The following is an 11,424-nucleotide window of genomic DNA, read 5'->3' on the forward strand; positions in this document are numbered from 1 at the left end:
AGCTTTCAACCCATGACGAAGTTAAAGGAAACTGATTTGGGAAACATGTGTTACAGGTAACGGGATTAACAGGGTACAACAAAAGGTAACTGTATTCCCTTAAAATTACATAAAAGAAATCAGATTACTGTTTCATTTCTAAATAATTTGGGATTACTAGCAGGATTACAATGTTAGTTAAAACCTAAAAAGAACATATGTTGTAAAAGGATCAGATGTTATCTATTCTTGTAAACTGTGCTGTTCTGTAGGATAATACATTGATATACATTTCCTTTTATAATAAAGTCAATCTGCTTAAATGTATATGAGAGGCTACACCGCCACCTAGTGGAGGAAAAGTGAAACGCTATCAGAAGGTTGGCCTTATAATAAACGTCAGAAAGGAGGTGGACACAAATAATAATTATAGCAGAGAGCCAGGGGCGGACTGGGGCTAAAAATCAGCCCGTGCATCTCGACCCACTTCGGTACCACTAGTAAATTGTCAAATTAAATGTTGTATGAACTATAATTGTTATTATTGCCTTTAATTGTGATTTTTTTTGTTATTTTGACGCCGAGTAAATTAGAATATTCGGTTACAATAATCCCTGCATTGATATTGTTCATTAAGAAAAAGTAAATAGCTAATGAGTAAAATAATTCTTCCATCACTGCATATGATATTAATCCACAATAACTGGAGGAAAGTATATACTTCGCTGATGGACAGCAACTACGAAGACAGGCCTCTTCAATACATTTTAAATCATGAAGGGGAAAACCTGCTCAGAGTCAAACAGCAGTCCTCCATGGTGAGCAGGATATGTCCTCAGGAGTGTCCTCAAGAGACTTTAATTGGATGCTAATGCTAATTGATACCTGCTATGTAGCTGCTGGATGTGTACATTAATTAAAAATGTTGTTTTCCCAGCTTGTTTGTACTGCATCCGAGTTGCCAAGGCGAATTAAAAATGTAGTTATGTAGTAAAGTAACCGGATTACTTCTCGTGACTTTTATCAAACAAATACAAGAATAAAGAAGTATAAGATGTGTTTTTACTTCTGTCAGAGGGTTATCATGAAAGTTAAATATGCAGCAAAAGAATGCTATGATATTGCACTTTCGATATAGGTTTGACTCATCGGAAGTGATCTGCGTAGGACACCAGTCGCTGATCCTGCAGCCTGGCCTGGATGAATGGCTCCTGAGTCACTGCATGCTATAAAGACAGCAGGACACAAACCTGTGATGTAATATAAGGATCCCGTTGCAGCAACGCGTCCAAGATGAGGTTTGAGATTAGATTTGAAATCAAACATGGCGTCCAATCAGGTTTCCTCAAAACTTTATTTGTGATATTTTGTCAAAAGCCTAGAAAAAGAAACTGGAATAATAGAAACAATATGGCACAAATCAAACTCTGGACTTGTCTGATGTGACCTTTGTGCAAAAGAGAGTATTAAACAGTAGCTATAGACACACAGCAAACTAGATCCGTCTGTCCACGAAGCAGAAACATGATAGAAAAATATCCAGCCTGCCAACAAGAGGCCGATAAACACGCGTCCAACATAACCCACACCATCACGCACTTTCAAACCACTGCCAATAAGTGGGCATTATACAAAACCAAAGTAGTGCACTGCACTTCCTTTCCCCCCTACGATATAAACCTTATAAAAAAATAATGTCAAGCATGTAGAACCCAAGCATCTGTCCTTTAACTCTCTCACGCACTTCCATTTTGCTCAATGTACATTTTGGACAGCGAGGCGGCCATGGACTTCGCCAGCTCCTCGTCTCGTTTCCTCTGCACCTGGGAGAGCCTGCACCACTCCTCGTGCTCCGGGTTCTGGAGGCTCTGATCCAGCAGCACGTCGTAGTGCCCGTTACTCAGCCAACTCAGCCAGACGGACACCTTGGACACGTCCTCCTCCCCGAGATAGTGCACCATGGTGGACACGGTGGGGCTCTCCAGACTCCCCCCTGTCGTCAGGTGCATGTTGACGTCCAGCATCTGGCTCATGGCGAGCAGCTCGGGGTATCCGGCCCACGCGCCGTCCTGTGCCGCGTTGATGAGGAACTCCCCGACATCTCCCTCGATGATGGGGTTGAACTCCTCCAGGTGGTCGGCGATGTGGTGCACCGTCTGCTCCCTGAGCTCCCCGTGCCTCGCCTGGTCCCCGAAGGTGGCTTTGCACACCGCCCTGTACAGGCAGTTGCCATCTGGAATGATGTGGTACCTGTACTTGTGTTCCCCTTGGAGGTACTTGTTCTGTTTCTCCACCTCGGCCAGGTACCGGGTCACTTTGTTGCCCGTGTCTGGGTGCTTCTGTGGGGGGGAGTCCTGCAGGACGCTGAGCTCAAAGCCCCGTTTCTCACCGGGTGCTGGCACGCCATGGCTCAGATCCTTAACATCATCCAGGATGAGGTCTGCACGACGATCTCCTCTAAGGGGAACTACTTCCTCCTCACGTAAGGACCAGCCTTTGCTTCTGACAGGAGATTGAGACACGGTGTCATCCTCGCTGGAATTCCCAAACTCCCTCTCGTTGTCTTCTCTGCAGATGCGGTGTGTTTGATCTCGAAGCAGCTGTTTGCACTCATCCCTGCCATTCCTCAGATGATCCATCAGGTCCTCGATCACATCAGAGTCACCACACAGGAAACTGTCCCCATTTGGAGACACGGGAGGCTTGGTCTTGGTTTCCCTCACGACATGGACTGGCACAGACCTCTCCAATCCATCAGGTCTGCGGATGGATATCTCAGCAGTGGAGGTGAAGTAAACCGGCCTAATTGATGAAGCTTCGTAGCAGGAAAACGCAGGCATGTTTGCGGAAGAGTCTCTCACCGGACCAGTGTTTGGAGAAGTGGCGCTTTGGTGCGTAAGTCCTGCTTTGGGTGCGTCAGAGGAGTTCCGTCGCTCAGACCGAGTCAGTAAAGTTATGGTAACTTTGTGAGACGACCTCGGGAAGTGTGTGAGCGCACTGTTGTACAGCTGCATCTTGAAGGAGTCCTTTATACTGAACGGCTGTTACAGAAACATGACAACAACATCTAAAAATACCCTCCATGACATCAACAACAGCGGAGTTGTGGTGTCCATGGTCCTGAGTCCCGACACCATTCACGCTCAGACGAGCAGGTTTAGACTGTTGCGTCACTTGCTGTCGGGGCGCCTCCCTAATTTTAGACTTAACCGTAACAAAACACGGTCTGATCAACTGTCAAGTTAGACTCCATGAAACACTATTTCCGTTTGGTTGTCAAAATAAAATGCATACAAATATGTCACGTAATTTTTCTTATTTTTGTAAATGTATGATATGTTTTCATCCTGTTTGAATGAGTCCTGTGTTAAAGGTGGGGTAGTTACGTTTCAGAAACCGGCTCGAGATACACTTTTTGTTATATTCCATGGAATGCTCTTAACATCCCGATAGCAATGAATATCTGAAGTGCTTTGACAAAAAATCTATAACATATTTTCATCTGTAGAAGCCGTAATACTGTAAAAAGTACAACCAATCGATTGGATGGCCTACCTGCCTGTCAGCCTTCCATCGGGGCACAAACTTATCTCGTGCCCTCATTGGTCATGTGCGCGTTCGTGTGTGTTGGAGGAGGGGCTCTGTGAGGAAGTGGCAGATTTTCTCCGGTTGTGTATTTTGAAATTCTAGCGATCTCGAGTCGGTTTCTCAAACTTACCTACCCCACCTTTAAGTGTTTTTTTAATCAAAGATATTACTCTAGTGAAGCTGGAGATAAGAATGGGTTTTAATTGTCTCTGTGTTCGGTTTGTAAAGCACTCCGAGTTACCTTTGGGTGTGAAAAGTTCTATATACACAAAGTTATTTTGAAAATCTAAACAGCCTAACTTCCGGTTGCCTTCATGCTGTTGGTATGCGCGTTGACGCAGCTCTCCAATCTGAGGTCAGTGCGTCAGAGTTTGAGCTCTCCACTAATGTGAGGGGTTTGATGTGTCACAGTCACAGTCCACTGATTTCTAGCATGATGTGAAAAACTGAAATGCATTGAAATAGCACCAAAAAAACCACACAAAAATAGGGGAAGAAAGTGGCAAACGTTATTTATTATAAGCAAATAAAAACTACCATTAAAACGTACATTTGGACAAAAGCAGAGGTAGTTGGGAAGTATGAAAAGGACGTTAAATAATCTAAATAAACTCTTTATACCTCCTAATTACTCAATTCACTTTGAGAAAAACGTTTCATTAGTTCATATTTTGACTTGAGGGGGAACTAATAATGAATTTCTCGACACAATTAACTCGTACTACAACTAAAATCCATACAATTCGATCTAGCCCTTCTTATAAAACACTAACAACGTATTAATATAATAATCATTTAAGTGTTAAACACAGTTTTGCCCGCAGTAAAGTGTTGGTATACAAGCATTCCTTCTTAGTTCGGTCTGAAAATAGCAACGTTTCTCAAGTTAATCCCTATTCTTCTGAGGGCAAATTCTCCCGTGTTCTTTCTCGCTGTGTCTTTAAGCCTCTCAGAGAGTCAGAGGCCGGATACTAAACCAAAAATGGCACAAAATATGTGCGCTTGGCACAACAGCAGGCCGCTGCATGCCGAACCTGCTCAGTCTCTATTTATAACACTGACTGTTTCAGCTGGTCGAAACACAATCACTGTGAGGGCTTAATATAAGCTACCGCTGTTCAATCAGTTATGAAGCTTTAGAGTAAACCTTTAATTAAAAAACAAGAACTATTATTCCTCTCTGTCAGCTGTACTGTTCTGTAACACTACTGCCTGAATCGGCTTCATTTGTTCAGCAGGTGAACCTATATCTGAAATATATTGGTTTCTTCTTTTCTAAGGTAACATTGTTCTGTTGTCTTACATAATAATAATATCCCCAGATTAGATAACTAGTAATTGTAACTCAGTACATTTTTAAAGTAACCCTCTTTACTTAGCATGGGCCTCTTTAGTGAAGACATTTAAGCAATTTATTATTTCAGAACTGGACGAAATATTATTTATTATAACATTTCACACTATTTTTACCTTTAGGTCTGTCGGTATTGTTCATTACACACGTCATGTTGAGTTGCATTACACAACAACAACCACCAGGGGGCGTCCTGTGTTTACCAAGTGGTATTGCAGTGGTATTGCAGTACCACGAACAGCCACACGGGGGCGCCATTTCCCCACATATAGAGCTGGCTCCTGTCTGTTGGCTGCAGAGGCTCCAGCAGCAGCTGCCGCAGGGCTGTGCGGGGAATACAAATGAGAGCATTGATCCTTCTTCTGTTGTCTTTAGAAACCTGAACCGCTGCTCTAACCTCCAGCTGGACGCTTGGCTCCAAATAGCACTACCGTATAACCTTATTACTTTGTTTTTATAGCTAGTATTGTTCATTTTAGCGAGAAATTGGAGCAACAGTCGGTGAGATTATCACAATATCAACGACAAAAACACAAGGAAACATGATTCAGTCACTATGAGAATGCAATAAAACGATAAACGCTAAAACATAAGACCGAAAAGTGCAGTAGTATTTAAATGATGATGGTAAACACGATATAATGCCTTGTTATACCCGATTATGTGGTGATAAAATGGATTTTAACCTGACATAAACACTGGGAATACTGAATAAAGCACGTAATAATTCTGCATGATGTGCAGAAACTCTGAAGGGAAATACAATAAAAAAGGGCTAATTGGTATTAGCCTACTGAATACCAAACAGGAGAGTAATCACAATCTGCAACAAGATACCCGTGATTCAGTCCCTCAAAGGAAGCAACACAATGATACCCGCTAATATAGTGTCAACATGAGGAAAGTGCAGTTGTGATAACATTATTATTGTACACATGATATAAATCCGCGGTTATATTGTGATTAAACGGATTTTAAGATGACGTAAACACTGGAAATATTGCAAAAAGCACGAAAATGCAGTCGATAATTCTGTATGATGTGCAGAAATACTGAAGGGAGATACAACAGAAAAGAGCTAATCGTATTAGCACTCAAAACACGTTAAACGCATCGCCTGCAATGATAGAGTGTTTTACACCGGTGTGTGTGATATGTCACCACGAGGTCCGCAGTGCTCCTCCAGCAGCCCGTTGTTGTTGTTGTTGTTGTTATCATTGTGCCCGCCTAAATCAACGTCTTTCTGCGGTTCATAATGTAATATACATGGTGTCTTGTTAGGGGGGGGGGTCTGCAGCAGGAACAGACTGTATCCATGTCAGTGGATCACCATGCTGATGTCAGAGGTTTTGGTGGGAGGATCTCTGGTTGAGTCACGCAGCTGTCAAAGATAGCTGTCAGCCAGGATCAAACACAGTCAATGAGAGGCGCTGGAGAGACGCGCAGATCTCAGGTAACCGCCAGCACAAAGTAGGTTTATGAAAAGAAAACCGGAGGGGGAACACGCGCCTTTTCATGAATAAGGATTTTCGGTTATTCGGATACACGCTGTGGATTTCTGGAGCAGAAACACCACACAAAGACCATTTCCCTCTGCGCGTCACCGGGAAAAAGTGGGCATTTTTGGAGCGAGATGAAGACGAAAAAAGGTACGGTGGAAGCTTTTTAACTGAACCAAAGTGGAATGGAGTGTATATACGCAGAGCGAGGGGGCTAACAGAGCAGTTTCTCCTCATATGCAAACCATGCAGTCTATTGTTTCCTCTCCAGACATGACAGGGGCTGTTTCTGCCATGTGCTGGCGCGTTGTCAAAAGTGCATTAAGCTAGGTTTGTGTATTATTTCTGCGTCTCTACCTGGGCTTTCTTCACGTTTTGACACAATAACACACGGCCGTGTCGCCACGCGTGTTGTTTCCCCTGTCATTCGTGTCGCCTTGTGATTAGGCTAACTTTAAAGCTCGCGTAAAATGCGAAAACTGGAATAACCGAGCGGTTTTATTTGAGTTTGAACGCGGATTTAAGTGGCTACATTTGTGTCGAAGTTGGAGCAAAGCGAGGCTACGAGTCAAAGTTTGCTGACTGGTGAGTTTTTAGGAGTTTGCAGGGTTACATTTCCACAAATACATCGGTCGCTAGCATCTTTAAACTGCCTTCCGAGCAGAAACACCTTTTCCGTTTGAAAAAGATGTCTCCAAATCCGAAAGTAGGCTAGTGTTCATCCTGACCCCATTGTGGGAAGTTGCGTTCAGGGACCTCGTGGTGCAGAGCTCACACAATAGAAAGCCCCTTACAAGTTGTTTAAACTCACAAAAGCAACGTCTTGGCGGCTTTAAAACTCACTTTCTGCCCCCTGTGTGAAACCAGGACGGCTCAGGGCGGGTTAGTTTTGTGGAGAACTCGCTGTTTTGCGTGTAGAAACTTTTGAATTGCATACAAAGAAGCACGCAGCCCTGGTTCTTTTGTTTAGTCTGGAGACGCTGATTTGCAACAGGTCTCCCCTCCCCCCTCCTCCAGCCTGCTGCGTAATTACCTCATCCTGTTGGCCGCGCTCACTTTGGGAACTTTCGGACTGCTTTCCCACTACTTTGCTCCACTGTATTAAATAGCCTCTGGATCTACTTTCTGCATTCTCTCAATGGCGTATGTGCTGCTGTTCACTGTAAACAGCCTGTGTACACGCGTACAAGTGACATAAACAACATATAATAATAATAATAATATTTTTACGTTGTGCCATTTGGACTTTTTACAACATGATCCAAAAGTCTTTCTGCACCATATGAGGAACACTAACCTAAATGCCTGACTTAAAATCTGATCAAAGTGTTAGCAGTTAATTAGAAGGCTTACCCCCCCCCCCCCTTTTCCATTCAATGTAATCCAAAAGGCCTAAATCCTGTTTGATCATGATTGACTTTGATTGCTCCAAATGAAATAAGAAACTGTGCTGCCTCTCTCAGACACTACCTCGCCTCCTCCACGCAGAGGCTGCTTCTTGAGGTCAGCCTGGCTACTTATCCCAGCATGCTTTGAGTCAAACGGCTGTATTTGTTGAGGCAGGTTTTATAACTGACAGAGCATCAGACCAGCCTTTGTGACGTCTCCCCCCTTCCTTCCTTCCTTCCTTCCTTCCTCCCTCCCCCTCCCCCCCCCCCTCCCGCTCCCTATATGAATCACATGGCTGAACTTGACAGCTTGCTTCTGACACATCAGCTGCCTCCCAGACAGCCTGGCGAATGGCTGCGGCACAGCGCTTCGAGGATACATATCCTTTTGTCTCATGCCGTGTTTTCTCCTCGCTCAGGTTTGATGATGCTTTCGGGCAGCGAGACGGACGACGAGGACAGCGTGGACGCGCCTCTGGATCTGTCGTCCAGCTCGGGGAGCAACGGGAAGAGGAAGCGGCGGGGGAATCTACCCAAAGAGTCCGTGCAGATCCTCAGAGACTGGCTGTACGAGCACCGATACAACGCCTACCCCTCGGAGCAGGAGAAAGCCCTGCTGTCCAAGCAGACTCAGCTCTCGACACTACAGGTACACACTCTGACAACATCACAAGGGACTGAGTCACTTCCTGTCGAGGTGACCGGCACAACATGACACACACACAGAGGTGAAGGTCATCCACAAGCAGCTTGGTGTTGAGAGGGTGCGAGACGGTGTGAGTGAAGTGTCTCCCGTTCGCTTCCCTCGCTGTGGGTTTGGCTCAGTTTCCAGGGCAGGAATTTCCCTCCCTCCATCCCAGCTGTCTGGGAACAATGCAGAGTCATTGACATGGAGTCTCCGTGAGCCAGTTACAACTAGCCTGCAGGGAGAGACTCTGATTGCAGCGGCACAAAGGAGTCTCTTTTCAGAGTGGGAGCCATGACGCTAACAAAGTGGATGTTTATTAGTCATTCAGGTTCTTCTGTTCTTCGCATGCGGATATGGTCTCATCGTAAACACCTGTGTGTGGGAGAGAGGGCGACTTTACAAAACACTACCGACAACACAAATATAAACTAGTACAAACCTGATTGTACTTTTAAACAACAACAATAAACAACAACAGCAAGAGCATTGATATGTAACTATTAAATAATATTTAGCCATAAGATAAGAAGTACTTTTCTGATCCCAATTCGGGGCATTTTTTGCATCGCACAAATTCAAATGTCAATAGAAATAAAATGGCATTACAAAAAAGTAGAAAATATAAGCTAATGTTGTGAGATCCATGCCTCCGGTGTACGCAGTAGATGCCTCTGTGAAACCCAGGTGTGGATCTTCACCTGGGGCTCGTGCACCTGCATGTCAGCAGTGATCCGTGCACGTTTCTCACAGCGTGTTCTGTCTTCTCTCCCGCAGGTGTGCAACTGGTTCATTAACGCTCGGCGGCGACTCCTCCCAGAGATGCTGCGGAAAGACGGCAAAGACCCCAACCAGTTCACCATCTCACGGAAAGGCAGCAAAGGCGGGGACAGCTTCTCCGACAGCTCGCAGTCTCCGAAGCACGGCAGCCCAGCAGGGGGTCCGGAGGAGGAGAACTACGACCAGCGGGTGCTAAGCCCCTCCATATTCGACGTCCCAGGAGTCCTGAGGAAGATGACGTCACCTTCCTCGTCTCCGACTTCCTCGTCTCCGTCTCCGTCTCCATCTCTTTTCCCCATTCGCCCGTCTGTCATCTGTCACACCACTGTCACCGCGGCGATGCAGCCCGTCCCCTCGGTGACGATGATGAACTCTGAGCTGCTGCAGGTTCAGGCGCTGCTCCGGTGCCAGGATGACGAAGGGAGCCCTAAACCCCCCCCCGCTACCACCATGCTCACGGGCATGGAGGGGAACCTGAGCCCCCGCAGCGGGCTCTTCAACACGCCCCCCCCGACCCCCCCGGACCTCACACAGGACTTCAGTGGCTTCCAGCTCCTTGTGGATGTTGCCCTGAAACGGGCTGCAGAGATGGAGCAGCAGGCCAAACAGCTGGTGTCTTAAAGCGCAGAAGAAGAGGAAAGAAAGTGACTTTGTGTCCAGACTTTGGGTTTCCTCGGTGACTTCTGGTCTCCTAGGTGACTTCGGGTCTCCTCGGTGACTTTTGATCTCCTCGGTGACTTCGGGTCTCCTCGGTGACTTTTGGTCTCCTCGGTGACTTTTGGTCTCCTCAGTGACTTCGGGTCTCCTAGGTGACTTCGGGTCTCCTCGGTGACTTTTGATCTCCTCGGTGACTTCGGGTCACCTCGGTGACTTTTGGTCTCCTCGGTGACTTCGGGTCTCCTAGGTGACTTCGGGGTCTCCTCGGTGACTTTTGATCTCCTCGGTGACTTCTGGTCTCCTCTGTGACTTCGGGTCTCCTAGGTGACTTGGGTCTCCTCGGTGACTTCTGGTCTCCTCGGTGACTTCTGGTCTCCTCCGTGACTTTGTCTGCAGATCAAATCCATACGAAAGCCTGATCATTTCTATTTTTGGTAAACCAATCAAATTGACGAGTTTTTTATTGACTGTATCGAGGTGCCTTGGCTGTTTATTCATTTCAAATACATGCGTATGTTATCTACTACATGTGTATCTTATTTGCACACAGGGACCAAAAATGTTATCAGAGAAATGCTGCCTGTCTTACGTCTTTCCATTATATCGTTTTAGGGAGCGGAGAAGGAGTTAGTCGCGTCCGCACACGTTTACTGTTGTACATTTCACAGATGAGTTCGTGCTCGGTTTGCCTCGTTTGTTTGCACACTAAAAGCAGAGGAAGGTCATCTCAGTGTCTTAAACATACTTCATCTATGACAAACATATTCACTACTGTAGTAAATGTTTTCATGAGTACAAGTATAGTTTTATTTTGTTATTTAGCTGTTTTAAAAGAAACTCCAGTGCTTTTTTTTATACTCTTTTTCCCATCAAGGGATATTTCAGATGACCAATGTAGCAGGTTCTTAGACTGAGCCTCCATCCCATCGCTCCGCGGAGAAACGACGGCCAGTGGACTGTAACGTTAAAACACTACAGATGTTTTTGTTTCGGCATTTGCTGACAAAGACAGCATTTTGTGAAATCACCAAAAAAAGCATTTCCATGTATTATAGAACCATGTGTATAGTTATTGTGACATGATGCCCAATGATGTGATTTCCTTTTTCATACTGTGCAATGCTTGTGGCAAATAGGGGTCACATGGGATTCAAATAAAGTTTTGTTTTTCTACATCTCAGAATCCACCGTGTGGTATTTACATATGCTAATTTGTGAAGGTGGGAAGAAGATACTTTAAAGAGGACATTTGTATCAGTATGTAGTGTCTACTCTCTACTGCAGTGGTAGTCTGGCTCAGTGGCGGCACCAGAGATTTCTTTTGGGGGTGCTGTGGGGTAGCTTGACGTTTCATAGAGGGTGCTCAAACATTTAGGGTTTCCCATTAAGGTACCGGGCGCTACAGTGGAACTTTCTACTGCAACACTCCACACACACACACACACACACACACACACACACACACACACACACACACACACACACACACACACA

The 11,424-nt window shown here is 45.4% G+C and overlaps 2 protein-coding genes across 3 annotated transcripts; one reads left to right on the forward strand and one right to left on the reverse strand.

The window, feature by feature from the left end:
- Positions 1 to 1,314: 1,314 nt before the first annotated feature.
- Positions 1,315 to 3,214, reverse strand: LOC117442980 (OTU domain-containing protein 1). The gene has a single exon (XM_034078939.2). The coding sequence runs from the start codon at positions 2,991 to 2,993 to the stop codon at positions 1,716 to 1,718; it is 1,278 nt and encodes a 425-aa protein (XP_033934830.1). The 5' UTR covers positions 2,994 to 3,214; the 3' UTR covers positions 1,315 to 1,715.
- A 3,075-nt stretch (positions 3,215 to 6,289) lies between these two features.
- On the forward strand, positions 6,290 to 11,105 carry tgif1 (TGFB-induced factor homeobox 1). Of its 2 annotated transcripts, none has more exons than XM_034078937.2 (3): positions 6,290 to 6,570; positions 8,228 to 8,457; positions 9,271 to 11,105. In XM_034078937.2, the coding sequence occupies exons 1-3, from the start codon at positions 6,555 to 6,557 to the stop codon at positions 9,892 to 9,894; spliced, it is 870 nt and encodes a 289-aa protein (XP_033934828.1). In that variant the 5' UTR covers positions 6,290 to 6,554; the 3' UTR covers positions 9,895 to 11,105. The 2 variants fall into 2 exon arrangements, with proteins under 2 accessions (XP_033934828.1, XP_033934829.1); XM_034078938.2 differs by lacking the exon at positions 6,290 to 6,570 and adding an exon at positions 6,637 to 7,005.
- Positions 11,106 to 11,424: the final 319 nt, after the last annotated feature.

Source organism: Pseudochaenichthys georgianus, unplaced genomic scaffold, assembly GCF_902827115.2.
Source record: "Pseudochaenichthys georgianus unplaced genomic scaffold, fPseGeo1.2 scaffold_517_arrow_ctg1, whole genome shotgun sequence".
NCBI classification, from domain to species: domain Eukaryota; kingdom Metazoa; phylum Chordata; class Actinopteri; order Perciformes; family Channichthyidae; genus Pseudochaenichthys; species Pseudochaenichthys georgianus.